The 19,014-nt window shown below is 38.6% G+C and overlaps 1 protein-coding gene across 5 annotated transcripts in view; it reads left to right on the top strand.

Annotated features, from left to right (window-relative positions):
* Nucleotides 1-19,014, top strand: part of Kmt2c (lysine methyltransferase 2C) — a 207,847-nt gene that overhangs the window by 153,630 nt on the left and 35,203 nt on the right. For all 5 annotated transcript variants that reach the window (XM_028774733.1, XM_028774728.1, XM_028774730.1 and 2 more), the window contains exons 32-40: nucleotides 3,238-3,370; nucleotides 3,593-3,807; nucleotides 5,016-5,089; nucleotides 6,022-6,204; nucleotides 9,237-11,147; nucleotides 11,594-11,886; nucleotides 13,233-15,052; nucleotides 16,175-16,286; nucleotides 18,668-18,746. In XM_028774733.1, the coding sequence (XP_028630566.1) occupies nucleotides 3,238-3,370; nucleotides 3,593-3,807; nucleotides 5,016-5,089; nucleotides 6,022-6,204; nucleotides 9,237-11,147; nucleotides 11,594-11,886; nucleotides 13,233-15,052; nucleotides 16,175-16,286; nucleotides 18,668-18,746 (4,820 nt within the window). The remainder of the gene's footprint in view (nucleotides 1-3,237; nucleotides 3,371-3,592; nucleotides 3,808-5,015; nucleotides 5,090-6,021; nucleotides 6,205-9,236; nucleotides 11,148-11,593; nucleotides 11,887-13,232; nucleotides 15,053-16,174; nucleotides 16,287-18,667; nucleotides 18,747-19,014) is intronic.

Here is a 19,014-nt window from a genome sequence, read left to right as displayed (position 1 = left end):
CAATGTAAAACCTAAATTTTCTTCATGTATTTTATGGTTGAAAGTATATATTTTAGAGATACAATCGGTTACAAATATACTCATTCATGAAGACTTTGGTTATTAGGGCATTTCACAACTTCACGTGCAATCTTATTTTTAGAACAAGTTTTTTGAGATGATTTAAAAGATATCTTAGCACTGTTAGGCAATGTAAGACAAAAGGTTGAGTGCCCTCCTGAGCCTGTAGCCTGTACTGTTAAGATTGCAGGTTTTAAGAATATTGTTGACATAAAGCAGCTGGATTTCAGTGTTCATGTTTCAAATCATAGTGGCTCTAATTTAAAGGTAAAGTGTGCTCTTGTGACAAGTATTCAAGAACAACAACACACAGTGAAGAGATGAGGTAGGTAGATAGTGCCTGTGAAGATCAAAGTAGAAGTCGATGTTAGTGCTAGGTTGTTGACTTCTGTGAATACTGGCAGAGGCAGTCAAGTTAGCCTTTTTTATCCATGCCAGAAAAAATTCAGAATGATAAAATGACATGATAAGTTATGTGTTTGGGTAGGATTCTGGTATCAATATTAGAGATTAGAGATCAGTTTGAAAATAGGAGTTGTAATAATAGAGCTAGAAAAATGGCCCAGTGGGTAAAGCAGTTGCCATACAAGTATAAGGACCCAGAGTTCAGACATATAGCCCCCACATAATAGCTAAGATGGTATGGTCGGCCACCAGGCCCACCTTTAGCCTCAGCCCATGGGGTACAAAACTAGGTGGAGCCAGAGTTCAGGGAATGTCACCAGAAGATGCCTGTTTTCTAAACTAGGCAGAATTTATGAACTTTGCGTTCAGGGAGAGACCCTTATTCAATAAATAAAATAGAGAGTAATTCAGGTATGTATTGGACAACTTTGGACATCGATATCCTGTATATACATGTATATGCACATGCATATGCACACATGGCTCCACACAGAAATGTACACATATATACATGAAAAAATTCTAGTAATCTATTGAATGGATGAGAAAGTCAAATGAAATTAATTAACTAATATATTAGTCAAGATTTCTCAGAGGATGCATTAGATCCATATACAAAGGGATACTCTCTTTCTCCTTCCACCATTCTATGTGTGTGTTTAGACAGTGAAATACAGGGCTTCTATTTTGGTAGAAATGAACACTCACCTTATTCTGATTTATAGGCAGTTGCAATTAGTCAATTCCATAGATAAAAGAGTACATGCTATTTTTCTAGTGTTACAAACTATAATTAGATTTTTTTTTTCCCTGAAAGAATTCTATTAGCAGAGTATAGAATCCCGAGGTATTTACTGATGTATAAATGTGTGCTTAGCCCATTTGACTAGGCATACGATTACATGTTCCTTGCTATCTCGCCCTCCCTTTTTATTGTTGTTGTTTGTTTGTTTGTTTTTTGAGACAGGGTTTCTCTGTGTAGCCTGGCTGTACTGGAATTTGCTCTGAAGACCAGACTGGCCTCAAAATCAGAGATCCAACTGCCTCTGCCTCCAGAGTACTGGTATCAAAAGCATGCAGCACTACCACCAGGCTTATATTTTCCCTTTTTTAAGTCAGATAAAAGTGACCAAGGGTAGAGAGAGTGAATGCAAGGATCTCTTGTGGCCTTGTCATTAGAGACAGAATGTAAAATTAATTAGATGGATGACTGCAGTACCTGAAAGATATTATCTCTGTGGACTGAAGAAGTAACCTCATTTAAAGTGAAAAGGTAGACAGTGTAGTCCTGTTAACATTAACACAGAAAGCTAAAAAGCAAAAATTTCAAAAAGATTTAGATTAGTACATGGATGTTTCTTTAGGTAAAAGTTAGGTAAGTGCTCAGCTTTTTCTATGGAGCCGTCCTCAGAATGGTTCTTTTTACAAACTAGTTTCACTTAGACAGGTGTGATAGAGTTCAAGAAATTAAGCCTCTTTCTTAATTGTGGTGAGCTGAGGCAAGACTGCTGTCCAGGCTAGTCTGGGCTATCTAGCAAGTTCCTGTCTCTAAAGTTAGTTACATAAGTAGCAAAGGAAAAATGCTTTCCCTTTTACTCCTGTAAACTTGAAAGTCTAGTTCTCTACATTTTTTGTGTTAAAGAAGGGACATGCTTTGAGGTTTTGTGACGCTACAGAGTTAATACATGCAAGACTTTACAAAGCAGTACTTAGTACACAGGAAAAGCTCCAGGCATGGTGGACTAATATGTAATATTGCTGATAGATAGTTACAATGGTGAGCATGTTTTTACCACAACCTTTTATTTATCCTGATTATCTGAAAGTCATTTAAGCCTGCCTGCCTGCCTGCCTGCCTGTCTGTCTGTCTGTCTAGATATTTATGTGTGTTGGTGTTCTGCCTGCATATATGTTAGTGTGAGAGTTTCAGATCCCCTCAAACTGGTGTTGCAGACAGTGTTAGCTGAAATGTGGGTGATGGGCATTGAGCCTAGGTCTTCTACAAGAACAGTCAATGCTCTTAACTACTGAGCCATCTCTCTAGCACCCATTTAAGCCCCTTTAAAGGTGTATAAGACAGTTAAGTGGGTAAAGCTTTGTCTGAATTCATTTCCTGGAATCCACATTTTAGAAGATGAGAACCAACTCCTGTATACCTCTTTTTTTGTTGGGAAAATAGAGCTTATTTTAACTAGTTTAGACATGTGGGTGTAGTGATACACTTGGTGGGGGAAACATGAGGAAATCTTTCATTTGCCTAATGTTATAAAAAAAAAGAAGATGATAAAGTGTTTGAAAAGAGAGTTGAAAATGTTTTTGGAAGCTGGAAATTCAAGTAGTGAGAGGACAAAACTATAGTTCATTGTTTTTGTAACAAATGTGTATTTAATAGTTACTCCCTACCAAGAATTATATATTCTGAGAACTAAATATACATTACTGTACTCACTGTTCATAAGAATACCTCCATTATAAGTTGAATTAGAAATTAATTCTGCTTTTAACAAGTTCCAGACTTGGAATTAAAACTTAGAACTGTTGGACTTTTAAAATGTTTATATAATATACTGTATTTAGGGACGTGTGATTGTTAGAGACCACATTTGAAAACTTTGTAACTAACCACATCACCCTCTAATCTGTATTATATAGTATATCATTGAAAGTAGTACTACGTTAAAATAGTATTAAAAGGTTTTATTTAGAAATATTTGAGCCACTTGTCATTTATGAATACTTTGAAAAATAAATGATTGTTTTTCCTTTTTTAAGATGTTTTTTCCCGGATGCCACTCATGAATGGCCTTATTGGACCCAGTCCTCATCTTCCACATAATTCTTTGCCTCCTGGAGGTGGATTGGGGACTTTCCCTGCTATAGCACAATCCCCTTATACTGATGTCAGGTATTCAAACTTTCTATGGAAACAAATTATACTGCCCCTTGTTCTGTCTTAGTCTTTTAAATTATTATGCATGATAATAGTATTTGTTATATTTCATACAAATTTTACTTAAGGACATCAAGCATATTTAAAGCTATTTTGAAACAAATCCTAAGGAGAGTAGTACTTGAGCATAGAAAGTTACTTTGTTTACAAAGTGAAAGTGTTTTGTTATTTTTCCAGGGATAAAAGTCCAGCATTTAATGCAATTGCAAGTGATCCTAACAGCTCCTGGGTACCAACAGCTCCAAGTATGGAAGGAGAAAATGACACCCTGTCCAATGCGCAAAGGAGCACACTGAAGTGGGAGAAAGAGGAGGCTCTTGGTGAGATGGCAACAGTAGCACCAGTTCTCTACACAAATATCAATTTCCCCAATTTAAAGGAAGAATTCCCAGGTTAGTAATGGATGTGTTACAGTACCTTCCGATTTTACTCAATTTCTCCTCAATGCCATATACCTTTGTTTTGAAATGTACACTAGAAAGTCTTTGTTGTTGTTTGGTTTTTTTGTTTGTTTGTTTGTTTTGAGACAAGGCTTCTCTGGGTAGTTCTGGCTTTCCTGGAACTCACTTTTGTAGGCCAGGCTGGCCTCAAACTCAGAGATCTGCCTGCCCTGTGACTAAAGGTGTGCGCCACCATGCTCACTGGAAAGTCTTTGTGTCATCGCATGCTCATCTGACCTGATAGCCCTTGATATAAAGATTCCTGTAGTACCTAGTAACTCTAGGCCTTGTGCTTATTTGAGTATTTCCCCACATTTTCTTTAATTAATGAGATTGTCAGTTTTCCAGGTCCTAGCAGTGCTCAATCATGAGGTAATTAGTGTTGTGTAATTTTTTTAAAAATTACGTGAAAATTTTATTTATTCTTTGAGGTTTTTCTTATGTACACAATGTATTTTGTCCATCATATTTATCCAGTCTTCCACTTCATAACCCCTCCCAGATTCGCCCTTCTTTCCTTCCAATTTTTTCTCCTCCTCTAAGAAACAAAATAAACCATGGAGTCCAGTTGGTGCTGCCTATATCCTTCTGGGTGTGGGACTCATCCATTGGAACATGGTCTACCTCCTAACCCCATGGTCAACCTCACAAACCCTTCCCCTCCAAGCCAGCCTCGTTCCCACAGAAGCTTGAAGAGGGCATTGGATCCTATTGAAACATAGTTACAAATGGTTGTGAGCCTCCATGTGAATACTAGGACTCACACCTGGATGTTCTGGAAGAGCAGCCAGTGATCTTAACCACCAAGCCTCCTCTTTTTCCATTCCCCATTATGGAACTGTCTTAGACATGTTATCCAAGGCCAAACAAGATCTTCATTTGTTTCATCTATATTTGATACTTAATCTGAAAGATACTTTATTGTAGTGTTTTTATTGTGCCTTGTTTAGACTAAGACTGGATCACCAGTTGTGCTTTCGGAACTCTCTGAACATTTTGAATTTTAGGTCATTTCAGATTTCTGATTTTCATATTATTTATTGATACTAAACCTATTTTGTGTTTAAATAGCTGAATAAGATGATAAGCAGTTCATAAGTGGCTTTATTACAACTCTGCATAACCATCTTTCTGAAAGTGTATCTTCTGTGCATTTGCAGATTGGACTACACGAGTGAAACAAATTGCCAAGTTGTGGAGAAAAGCCAGCTCTCAGGAAAGAGCACCATATGTGGTATTTAAATAATTCCTATGTGTTAGATCTTTAAGCACAATATTTGAAACTTATTTTTATTAGGTAATGAAAAGAAAATATTCATTAATACTTTAAAAACTAGTAGTTAACTTTTATTTCACATGACTTTTTTTTTAAAGCTATGTAACAGATCAGAGTATTTAAGGTTTCAATTAATTCATCTCACCTTCAAATTGTATTATCTCTTAACAGATAGTACTGCTATCTGTTAGCCTTGAAGATGAGATTAGTTTTCTTTTTTATGTATGTGAGATTTACAAGAAAATCTTTATATATCTTAAAATTAAGACTTCTTGAAGGCATTCTGAAATACCACCATAGTTTGAAATGATTACAGAATTCACAATTCAGATAGTGAATAATTTTCTTCTAAGGAGTTGGACTGAACACTTTCACTTTGCCTATAGTCACACTATAGCCTTGTTGTTGTCAAAAAGTGCTATTGTTGTTCACTTGACCTGCCATGCATTGATTTTCAGCTATAATGATAACTTTGGCTGGAGCTAATGGGGGTAGGGCTGAAGGATAATTTTATGGTTTGTTTTACCTTAATTTTGTAACGATAGAATAATTTTTTCTATTTTGCCTTGATGGTAAGCTTCAGATTTCCAGCTGTTTCAGTTTGAGGGTCAGTTTGCTATTTTCTTATTTAAATTGAGGGACATTCTAATTGTTCCATATTCTCATGATGTGTTTCAATTATAGTAAAATATATTGTTATACTAGGATTTCTTGTAGTAATTCAAGTACATATATAGAAGTGTCTTTATCTGTTAGTAGCATGCACTGTGTAGGAAAGGTCCGGGTCCCTTTTTAGCAGAGACTAAGTTTTTCAGAGTGATGCTTCAAATATTTAACACAGGTTTTACAGCTTAAAAATAGGACATATTTTATTTTTCTCTTTGTCAAAGCAAAAAGCCAGAGATAACAGAGCTGCTTTACGAATTAACAAAGTTCAGATGTCAAATGATTCTATGAAGAGGCAGCAGCAGCAAGACAGCATCGACCCCGGCTCGCGCAGCGACTCGGATCTCTTTAAAGATCCTTTAAAGCAGAGAGAGTCGGAGCATGAACAGGAGTGGAAGTTTAGACAGGTATTGGAATTTTGGATGAATTTTTTAATTATTTTATTTTCTTACATTCCAGCCATTGCCTGCCCCCAGTCCCGCCTCCCACAGTTCCTCATTCCATTCCTCCTCCCATTTGCCTCCTGTGGGTGATCCCTTTCCCCTCACCAGACCTTTCCCCTCACCTTCCCTGGGGCCTCAAGTCTCTGGAGGATTAGGCACATCTTCTCCCACTGAGGCCAGACCAGGCAGTCCTCTGCTATATGTGTGCCCAGGCCTTGGACCAGCCCATGCTTCCTGGTTGGTGCCTCAGTCTCGGAGCTTCCTGGGGTGTGGGTTAGTTGAGACTGCTGGTCTTCCTATGGGGTTACCCTCCCATTCAGTTTCTTCAATCCTTCCCCTAATTCAACCATGGGGTCCCTGACTTCCGTCCAATGGTTGGGTGTAAGTATCTTCATCTGTCTCAGTCAGCTTTTGGTAGGGCCTCTCAGGACAGCCATGCTAGTCTCCCATCTGTAAGCACATAATAGCAACAGTAATAAGTGTCAGACATTGGTGCTCCCACCACCCTCCGTTAGATAGATCCCAAGTTGGACTGGTCATTGGCCAGACTTTCCGTTAGTCCCTCCAGTTCTTTTAGACAGACACAATTCTGGGTCAGAAATTTTGACTGGGTTGGTAACCCTGTCCCTCCACTTGAGGCCCTGTCTACTGAAGATAGACTCTTAGAGTTCTCTCTACCAATTGTTGGGCATTTTGGCTAATGTCACCCCCATCGAATTCTGAGAGTGTTTTACCTCCCAGGTCGGGTACTTTCTAGAGGGTCTGCCCACCTCCAACCCTTTGAGGCTGTATATTTCCATTCATTCTCCTGGCTCTCTGGGCTTCTCTTCCTCCCCCACACCCCATCCCCTTCTTCCCTTCCCCTGACCCTGTTTCCCTTTTCTACTCCCCCTCCCCTCTTCCATCCAGGTCTCTCCCTTCTTTCCTCTGCCTCTGTGATTATTTCCCCCCCCCCTTCTAAGTGTGATTGAATCATCCTCACTTGTACCTTTCGGCTTGTTAAATGTCTTATGGTCTGTGGGTTTCTAGGTATTCTGTACTTTTTGGCTAAGTCCCCTTATTAGTGAGTACATACCATGCATGTTCTTTTGGGTCTGGGTTACCTAACTCAGGGTGATATTTTCTAGTTCCATCCATTTGGCTGAAAAATTCATGATGTTCTCATTTTTAATAGCTGAATAGTATTCCATTGGGTAAATGAATCACATTTTCTGTATCCAATCTTTGGTTGAGAGACATCTGGGTTATTTCCAGTTTCTGGCTATTACAAATAAGGCTACTATGACCATAGTGGAGCATGTGTCCCTGTGGTTTGGTGGAGCATCTCTTGGATATATCCCTAAGAATAGTATAGCTGGGTCTTCAGGTAGAACTATTTCCAGTTTTCTGAGGAAGTGGCAGATTGATTTCCAGAGTGATTGTACCATCTTGAACACCCATCAGCAATGGGAGGATTTCTCCACATCCTCGCCAGCATGTCCTGTCACCTGAGTTTTTGATCTTAGCAATTCTGACTGTTATAAGGTGAAATCTCAGGGTAGTTTTGATTTGCATTTCTCTGATGACTAAGGATTTTCAACATTTCTTTAGGTGCTTCTCGGCCATTTGAAATTCTTCTGTTGTGAGTTCTGTACCCTATTTTTACATTGGGTTATTTGGTTTTTTGGATGTTAACTTCTTGAGTTCTTTATATATTTTAGATATTAATACTCTATGGGATGTAGGATTTTTTTTTCCAGTCTGTAGGTTTCTGATTTTTCCTATTGACAGTGTCCTTTGCCATAGAAAAGCTTTTTAGTTTCATTTTGTTATCAATTGCTGATGTTAGAGCCTACCCACTGGCATTCTGTTCAGTAAACTTCCTCCTGTGCCAATGAGTTCGAGGCTTCTTTCCACTTTCTCTTCAGTATTTCTGTTTTGTTTTTTTTTTTGAGGTCCTTGATCCACTTGGACTTGAGGTTTGTGCAGAGTGATAAATATGAATCTATTTTCATTCTTCTACATACAGATCACCAGTTAGATCAGCACATTTATTAAAGATGCTTTCTTTTTTCTTCCACTGTTTTCTACTTCTTTGTCAAAGATCAAAGTGTCCATATATGTGTGGGTTTATTTCTGGGTTTCCCATTTGATTCCACTGATTCTATTTCATTGATCTGCCTGTCTGTCTCTGTCTTTATCACTATTGCTTTGTAGTACAGCTTGAGTTATGGATGGTGATTCCCCTAGAAGATCTTTTATTGTTGAGAATTTATTTGGCTATCCTGGATTTTTTTTTTCTTTTCTTTTCCACATGAAGTTGAGAATTGCTCTTTCCATGTCTGTGAAGAATTGCGTTGAATCTGTAGATTGCTTTTGGTAAGATGGTCATTTTCACTATGAATCATAAGCATAGATGTTTCCATGTTTTGAAGTCATCTCTGATTTCTTTCTTCAAGGATTTGAAGTTGTCATACAGATCTTTCACTTGCTTGGTAAGAGTTACACCAAGATATTTTATATTATTTGTGGCTATTGAAGTTGTTTATCAGCTGTAGGAGTTCTCTTGTGGAATTTTGGATTCACTTAGTATCTTCTTCCTTTCTAGTCCCTTTGATCTCCTTTTATTGTCTAATTGCCATTGTCTACGGCCATACCACCCTGAACATGCCCAGTCTTTTCTGATCTTGGACGATTTGCTTTTTAAATTGCCTCTCTGATTTTTGAGGAAGAGAGGTAGTTATGTCATTTCAGAATATAATTCTTAATAGAACTTGAAAAATCTTAAAATAGATTTCCCTTTTTGGTAGTGTATATATTCAAATTGGTTTTAGATACTTATTGAAATATGCATAATATATTGCTGTATGTGTAAATAGGACACTCTATTATGATAATCTCTTTTGTTGTTAGTAATTTTTTCTACTAAGAAGCAATCTGCTAGCTACTGACATCAGGTGATTAACTTTATACTGTCTTCTTTCTGTGATCTATGTTCTTTTTTCTTATATTAACAGCAAATGCGTCAGAAAAGTAAGCAACAAGCTAAAATTGAAGCCACACAGAAGCTGGAACAAGTGAAGAATGAGCAGCAGCAACAGCAGCAGCAGCAACAGCAACAACAACAACAACAACAACAACAACAACAACTTGCTTCTCAGCACCTTCTAGTAGCACCTGGTTCAGATACTCCAAGTAGTAGAGTACAGAGTCCCTTGGCACCTCAGGCTGGCAATGGAAATGTGTCTCCTGCACAGACATTCCATAAAGACCTATTCTCCAAACACCTACCCAGTGCCCCTGCTTCCACACCTTCAGATGATGTGTTTGTCAAACCACAACCTCCACCCCCTCCTTCAACCCCTTCCCGTATACCTATTCAGGAAAGTCTTTCTCAGTCCCAGAATTCTCAGCCACCTTCTCCACAGATGTTCTCACCTGGATCATCCCACTCCAGACCACCATCTCCAGTGGATCCTTATGCAAAAATGGTTGGTACTCCTAGACCCCCTCCTGGTGGCCATAGTTTTCCAAGAAGAAATTCTGTTACACCAGTGGAAAACTGTGTGCCTTTATCTTCAGTACCTAGGCCCATTCATATGAATGAAACATCAGCCACAAGGCCATCCCCAGCCAGAGACTTATGTGCTTCCTCCATGACCAACAGCGACCCCTATGCAAAGCCTCCAGATACACCTAGGCCCGTGATGACAGATCAGTTTCCAAAACCTTTTAGCCTTCCTAGGTCCCCTGTGATTTCAGAACAAAGTACAAAAGGTCCTCTAGCAGCTGGAACCAATGATCACTTTACTAAACCATCTCCTAGAACAGATGCTTTTCAAAGGCAACGGCTACCTGATCCATATGCAGGACCATCATTAACACCCGCACCACTGGGTAATGGGCCTTTTAAGACACCAATGCACCCTCCTCTGTCTCAGGATCCATATGGACCTGTGTCACAGGCATCAAGACGACTCTCTGTTGACCCTTATGAAAGGCCTGCCTTGACACCAAGGCCAGTAGATAATTTTTCTCATAGTCAGTCAAATGATCCATATAGCCAGCCTCCCCTAACTCCACACCCAACAATGAGTGAATCTTTTACTCACTCTTCAAGGGCTTTTTCTCAGCCTGGAACCATATCAAGGTCAGCATCTCAGGACCCATATTCACAACCCCCAGGAACTCCACGCCCTGTTATAGATTCTTATTCCCAAACCTCAGGAACAGCTCGATCCAATTCAGATCCTTATTCCCAACCTCCTGGTACTCCCCGGCCTAACACTATTGATCCATATAGTCAACAGCCACCTACCCCCAGGCCTTCTCCACAGACGGACATGTTTGTTACATCTGTGGCAAATCAGAGACACACTGATCCATTTACTCATCATCTTGGGCCCCCAAGATCTGGAATTTCTGCTCCTTATTCTCAGCCACCAGCAGCACCAAGGCCAAGGACTTCAGAGGGTTTTACTAGGTCCTCCAGTGCAAGACCAGCCCTCATGCCAAACCAGGATCCTTTTTTGCAAACAGCACAAAACCGAGTACCAGGTTTACCTGGCCCTTTGATAAGGCCACCTGATACATGCTCCCAGACTCCCAGGCCATCTGGGCCTGGTCTTACAGACACATTGAGTCATGCTTCCCCGTCTGCTGTTCGTGATCCGTATGATCAGCCTCCAATGACTCCCAGGCCACCTCCTGAGTCTTTCGGAGCCAGTCAAGTTGTCCATGATCTTGTTGACCGTCCAGTTCCTGGGTCAGAGGGAAACTTTAGCACATCTTCAAACCTTCCTGTAAGCTCCCAAGGGCAGCAGTTCTCCAGTGTATCCCAGCTTCCTGGACCCGTGCCAACCTCGGGAGGAACTGATACACAGAACACTGTGAACATGTCTCAAGCTGACACAGAGAAACTGAGACAGGTAAATGCTGAAGTGTTTTCAGATGTTTTAAATATGTTATCTGTGGAAGCTCCTTATTAAGTGAAATGATTATTTACTCTACACATGCATACGAAGTTTCTCTAAGTTATTCTGTAGAGTTTACTAAATCCAAGGAAAATGAAAATTGTAAAATTAACACCACTTACATTTTATTTAACCTGGATCTAATTTTATTCTTTATGAATTTGTTGGAAGATCTTTAAATATAAAACTCTTACTTTAATGGCGGTTATTTTGCCATGGAAAAAAAATTCAAATCACCAGTTTTTTGTTGTAATTTTTTGTTTTGGGTGTGTGTAGTAGTTAAATGAAATTTTAAAACAGTTTGAAGTTTTAAATATTAATATAGTCACATAATGCAAATGTTAAAAGAGTTTTAAAAATACTTACTTATAAATCCCAGCAATTTGTTTATTTCCATTTAGCGGCAGAAACTGCGTGAAATCATTCTCCAGCAACAACAGCAGAAGAAGATCGCTAGTCGCCAGGAGAAGGGGCCTCAGGATACAGCAGTAGTACCTCACCCAGTGCCCCTTCCACACTGGCAGCCAGAGAGCATCAACCAGACTTTCACGCGACCTCCACCTCCCTACCCTGGGAGCACTCGATCACCTGTTATCCCTCCACTTGGACCTAGATATGCAGTTTTCCCCAAAGATCACCATGGACCGTATCCTCCTGAGGTTGCTGGTATGGGGATGAGACCTCATGGATTTAGGTAATATTTTAATTTTCTGCTAGATTTAAGTTGATCTGAACAAAGGAACTGGACAAATACCACTACTATTTGGCAGGAAATTGTTATGGTTTTCTACTTCTTTTTATCACTGTGAGATACAGTCATTAGTCATTATTGTTTTTAGCTAAGGAGAGATCATGGACTTCTTTCCTCTAAGAACTCAAAAATGACGTTTTGTCGTCATTAAGTATTGACAGAGTGACATTATAATCTTAATAATGTAGATTATCATGCCAGCCCAATCATAGCTTCCAAAATATAGCTACTGAATCCTAATGAACCTTCTTACGATATGACATAATAATGATACATTTTATTCTTTTAGTTAAATTGTAAGATGTTTGTTGAGAGTGGCAGATTCGAAAGGTGCCTCTTTTAGAGACGGAGTGATACAGTTGAGTTGTGGAATGGGCCAACATGTATGACAAATGTACACTTTCTAATCTTGTAAGGAGAATGCTCCTTAACATGTGTTTCTTAGAGGACACACAATTTAATCTTATATCTATGTCTGTTATATTCTTTTCCCTTTTTTATCCCACCTTAGTTGTAGTTTATATCCGTTGCTGTTTTGTGTATTTTAAAAAATTTGTTTGTTTGTGTGTGTAGGATGTATACTTACGTGTGCATGTGGAGGTGAAGAGGTGGATGCTGAGTGTCTCTTATTGTTCTTTACCCTATATTTTTGAGAATAAGGTCTCTCATTCAACATGGAACTCACCGATGTGGCAAGACTAGCTTTCCAGTCAACCCTAGGGATGCTCTTGTTTCCCCCTCTTACCCACCTAGGATTACAGGCATCACCACCAGGATTGGCTTGTTTGCATGTGTGCAGGGTATATAAAATGTCGTTGTGCTTGTCCAATAATTACTTAGTGGCTGAGCCACCTGTCCAGTCTGTGTCTGTCTATCTTTCTTTAAAATTTTTCTACGTCAGTGTGTGAGCCACAAGACACATGTGGTAGCCAGAAACCAACTTTGTGGAATCAATTCTCTTCTTTAGGTGCTCTGGGAGTTAAACTCCGATCATTCACTGGGCAAACACTTTTACCCATTGAGTCATCCCACTATTGTAGTTTTGTCTATTTTCTTATAAAATTTAAAGCTTTATTTTTATATATATAAAATATATTTTGATCATGTTCTCTTCTTCCAACTTCTATCACAATATCTTGACATTTTCACTGTCATTGTACTTAGCAACAGTATTTTTTTTTTTATCTGTAGACTAACTTAAAACTTCTTTTTTTCTTTTCTCATTTCAATTCTAAATTGATTGTAACTTACTTATTTGGATTTTTGTTTTGTTTTGTTTTGGCTCTTAGATTTGGCTTTCCAGGAGCTAGCCATGGTCCCATGCCAAGCCAAGATCGCTTCCATGTGCCTCAACAAATACAAGGATCTGGAATTCCTCCACACATAAGAAGACCGATGTCTATGGAAATGCCTAGACCTTCAAATAACCCACCAATAAATAATCCAGTTGGGCTTCCTCAACATTTTCCACCACAGGGTCTGCCAGTTCAGCAGCATAATATACTAGGCCAAGCATTTATTGAGTTGAGGCATAGAGCTCCCGATGGAAGGTCACGGTTGCCATTTGCTGCTTCTCCTGGCAGTGTTATAGAGTCACCTTCTCATCTTAGACATGGAAATTTCCTTCCCCGACCTGATTTTCCTGGACCTAGACACACAGACCCCATAAGACAGCCTCCCCAGTGTTTAACTAATCAGCTACCCGTGCATCCAAATTTAGAGCAGGTCCCACCTTCTCAGCAAGAGCAAGGTCATCTTGCCCACCAATCTTCTATTGCCATGAGGCCCCTAACTCATCATTTAAGTGGTGAATTTTCTGAAGCTCCTTTGTCAACATCTACCCCATCTGAAACACCACCAGATAATTTAGAGATAGCTGGTCAGTCTTCTGATGGCCTAGAGGGAAAATTAGACTCTGATGATCCTTCTGTGAAAGAACTGGATGTGAAAGATCTTGAGGGAGTTGAAGTCAAAGATTTGGATGATGAAGATCTAGAAAATTTAAATTTAGACACAGAAGATGGCAAGGGTGATGACCTGGACACTTTAGATAATTTGGAAACCAATGACCCTAACCTGGATGACCTCCTAAGGTCAGGTGAATTTGATATCATTGCATACACAGATCCAGAACTTGACTTGGGGGATAAAAAAAGCATGTTCAATGAGGAATTAGACCTTAATGTTCCAATTGATGATAAGCTAGATAATCAGTGTGTATCGGTTGAACAAAAAACAAGGGATCAAGGAGACAAAACTATGGTTCTTGAAGATAAGGATTTGCCACAGAAAAAATCCAGTGGTACCAGTGAGATAAAGACAGAAGCCCTGTCTCCTCACTCTAAAGAAGAAATACAGAGTGAAATTAAAAACCATGATGACAATAGAGGTGATGCTGACACTGCGTGCTCACAGGCTTCTGCTCAGACCGATCACAGTGACAGAGGAAAGACTGCTCTGTTGACTACTGATCAAGATATGCTTGAGAAAAGAAATAACCAGGAGAATGCTGGTCCTTGTGTCAGTGCCATTCACGGGTCCACTCCTCTGCCTGCTCAGGATGTGATGAACTCTTGTGACATAACAGGGTCGACTCCAGTTCTCTCAAGTTTACTTTCTAATGAGAAGTGTGATAGTTCAGACATTAGGCCTTCGGGGTCTTCCCCACCAACTCTGCCCATCTCACCATCTACTCATGGGTCAGGTTTGCCTCCTACTCTACTAGCACCACCTGGGCCTCTTGTGGATAATACCATGAGTTCTAATGTAACAGTGGTCCCTAGGGTAAACCATGCTTTTTCTCAGGGTGTGCCAGTAAATCCAGGATTCATTCAGGGCCAGTCATCAGTGAACCATAATTTAGGGGCAGGGAAACCTACAAATCAAACTGTGCCTCTCACAAATCAGTCCACCAGTGGCATGTCTGGACCACAGCAGCTAATGATTCCTCAAACATTAGCCCAGCAGAACAGAGAGAGGCCCCTCCTTCTAGAGGAACAGCCTCTGCTACTACAAGATCTTTTGGATCAAGAGAGGCAGGAACAGCAACAGCAAAGACAAATGCAAGCCATGATTCGTCAGCGTTCAGAACCATTCTTCCCTAACATTGGTAGGAAATTCCTTCTGTCTCAAAATAAGTTACTGGGGGTATTTGAGTACATGCAGCATTCTTGTAAATTTTCATTATCGAAATTACATTTGGATATTTACATTGGATTACATTGATGATTACATATCAATGTAATCTGAGAATTTTCTGTCTTCTCTGGTCTTTAATCTGAAAAGAGGAATTTTAGATTCCTTCCAGGTCAGTCAAAATGAAGTTAACCTTGAATTGTGACCTCATTCAGTTTGGCTTTTTATGGTGTTAATGGTGGTTTTAGTTTTATCTGCCAATTATTATGAGAAGATAAATGTAATGACATTATGATAGAAACAAAGCTTCTTGTTCCTTTGTGTACAAGTGTTTGGTAAAGGTTTTTTGCATTTTGGTTTCTTTTATCCTCCACAGATGCTTCTTGCACCTTATTTTTGTTGGTTTAATCATTTTAGTAAAAACACAAGTCCATGCAGCCCAAATACTTCAGTGCAATGTCTTTCCTAGAAGAATTAAAAGTCAGCAGGCATATATCTGAGGAATACTTTTTTCTAAACAACAATAACAAAAAGCATTGTATCAATATGTGGTACAGATTCTATTTTATGACTCGTCTTTCCACTTAAAGGCAAAGAGATTCTCTCTAAGTGTCCTCTTCATACTTTTATTTTGTAGGTATATCCTGGAGGTATTGGTAGTTTTTTCTTTCTTTAAAAACTGATAACTAATTTAGTGGAATTCTTTAATATTGGAAATAACTGCAAATTCTCATTCCTTTTATTGCATTATTTTTAAAAATCATTCTAATTGTCACTGTAAAGGTTTGAACCAATGGGAATTTCACTGCTGAACATCATTGTTATTATCCCCTATATATGGACAGACTTGTTCGACTTTCTGAAGGACTAATATATTAAAGTATGCTTCCGTTATAGACACCTAAAATGCAGCTAAATTAGGTTGTTACTATGTCTAGACTCCCCTATGTAGTGTAGAAACATATGGTTATTAAATGATAAGGTATAAGAATTTATAAATTATGTAATAGTGATACTCAAGTTTACCACTTCGTATATCTTGAACCATGAATTTAGATTATGAAATAAGTAATGTCAAAATACATTTCTTCTTTAGATTTTGATGCAATTACAGATCCTATAATGAAAGCGAAGATGGTAGCCCTTAAAGGCATAAATAAAGTGATGGCACAGAACAGTCTGGGCATGCCACCCATGGTAATGAGCAGGTATGTGCTAGTGCTCTTTGTCTTCCTGGGCATATGGATATGCTTTAAAACACCCCTGCTTCTTAGAGCTCATCAAAACTCAAAAGCCTACTTTCTGGATGTAAAGAGTGTTTAAATTCAGCTGGATGCATGGGATTAATTTCCTTTCATTTTAGGGAAAATAAACAGAATAAAATACCACACAAACATTAGGAAGACTGACTTGGTCATTGAGGAAATCCAAACTGTTTTTTGTTTTTTTTTTTTTTTATAAAGAAGTGTTAGCACTAAGGGTTTCATTCAAGAGGCTCAGTGGTTAAGAAAAATATCAATTTAGCTCTGATATGAAATATTCCCAAATCACTTTGAATTAGAGAAGGGAAAACAGCAATTTATGGGACATTTGGATACTGGGATTGTGATAGTTGGATAGTTTTAACATCGAACAGAAAAGTGGAAATTGTGCATTCAAGAAGATTATTAAGAGTTCAGTAACTGTTAAGTTACAGTGGTTGTGTACCCCGGTGAAGTGCTTCTTGATCTTGATCATTTTCCAACTTCAGAATTATTTGCGTGCCCCCACCACTACCCTTTTAAATGCAGTTCCTTTACCTTTCTACAGATCTACAGAATGGGATTTTCTAGGGATGTTTTCTGAATGCTTGTATTTTTGACAAGTACCTTGAATGATTCTTTGTATTGTTTTGCTGTTTCTGATTTCTGTCAGAACAGTAATATGATCCTCAATTATTGTAATGATCTTGTTGAAAAATTATAATAGTGAGTAATTGATTGTAGAATTGAATTATAGAGTTTGTATAGGTTGAAGTTATAGACATATGCTTTATGTGTAATAAACTGTGTAATAAGTTATGGTTAAGATGCATTTTTGAGGTCAAAGTAGAGATTGTGGCTTGGAAAGATTTCTACTACTGAGCTGGATTTATTAGCTCTATTCCTCTCTCAGAGTAACTTTATGGCATAAGCCTTTTTAACCTTAAAACCTGAAACCTTTGAAATTCTTCTCAGATATATAGATAATAAAAATACAAATTGAAAAAAAAAACCACATCTGTAACCTAGTTAGTAATCTGATTATAGCCATGATATGTGTGTATTGTAATGTATTAACAAACTTAGCTGTACATTTTATAACAGTGTAAAGATTGTGAATTATGAGTGTGCAACACATGATAGGAAAATCTTGTTTCCTACTGGTGAGAGTATAGTACTGCTAACAAATAATGCTGCATTTTAACTTGATACTCATAGTCAAGGAACTACTAGATATTGTTTGATCCTTAATTTAAAACATGGGCCCCGGAATTAGAGCTCTCAGCAGCTCATGTTTTTAATATACTTATGTCTGGCTGTTAGACAGGCAGAGCTTTGCCAGCCACGTGGTAAGTGTGCTGGGGAACATTCTGAGTGCTGTAGAGAAGAACTAAAGTAGTCCCTTCTGAGAGTAGTGATGATGATGATGGCAGACAGCAGATGATAATCAGATTGAGATGATTCTGTAGCAGAACTGTAGTAGGGAGAAGGGAGAGAAATGAATCAGACTTCTGAGAGAGAAATCACAAATATACACTCTAAAGTCTAATAACACTTAAATGCTTCTTTACAGTATTTTTGGATCTATTTTGAAATTATGTTCTATTAATATGTTAAAGGATTCAGTGGCTTAAAAATTTAATTAGACAGACATATTTTCAAATAAGCCATAATGATCCTATGCCAGTTACTAGTTTTACTGAATGGATATAACTATAGATGTTAGTCACTAATTGTATTTTTTGAAGTTGGTTTGATCATTATACACAAATATATACAAGAATTGCGAAATTGTTTGAGGTACTTTTATTTTAGACGATAAAAGAGCTAAGTAGCACCCCCTATTCTCACCCTCAGTGTCTCAATCTATAGCCCAAGTTGGCTTGAAACTCTTACATAGCTCAGGCTGGCCCGAAATTGTGGCATTCCTCCACCCTCAATCTCTCGTGAAACACCAGGCTCAGTCTATCTGTTCATTATTAGTAAAGATTGCAACAATGAAAACATTTCTTAGTTTGCATATTAAAGCTAGATTTTCATCCTAATTGTACCATAAAAAATATTTTTGTGAAACCTGTGAGAACCCAAGCTCTGCAATAGTTTAGCTGGCTTTTTATGAAAACTATCTCCGCTGGTTCCCATGGAGATAGTTGCCTAACCATTCTGAGCCATCATCCATAGTATTAGGAAGGTGCTGAGTGCGTACTGAGAAGAGTTCTGTTGAGCACTCAGATGGTGGTTGTCAGAAGTCTCCAGTGGGAATCATTGTAACTCCTCGCTTCCCTGGAAGAGAGCATTATTAGGTACCCATGTAATGTGTCATTGATTCCGTGTGCTTTCCTTTACAGATTCCCCTTCATGGGCCCTTCAGTTCCTGGAGCACAGAACAGTGAAGGCCAGACCCTAGTGCCACAAGCTGTAGCTCAGGTAATGCTGCTAGGATCACTGGTTTATGGAAGACATGTGGACCTATCTCTTACCAAATCCAAATCATAGTGAAGCCCCTCCTAGAAAGGAATAAGAGCTGATCTTCTGGCAACAGAGTGAAACAAAGATGTGTTGTTGCTGTGTAAAATAAAGACAGGTTTTAAAACTGGAATTTCTGCAAAGGATTTGCACACATTAATGATAGAAAGTCACTTGGAAGGAGGCAAAATGCTTTGGGCTTCTGGCTTTATATTCATTTCTTACTCTG

Source organism: Grammomys surdaster, unplaced genomic scaffold (assembly GCF_004785775.1).
Source record: "Grammomys surdaster isolate TR1022 unplaced genomic scaffold, NIH_TR_1.0 242, whole genome shotgun sequence".
In the NCBI taxonomy this organism is placed as follows: Eukaryota; Metazoa; Chordata; class Mammalia; order Rodentia; family Muridae; genus Grammomys; species Grammomys surdaster.
This window is presented reverse-complemented; position numbering and strand designations above follow the sequence as displayed.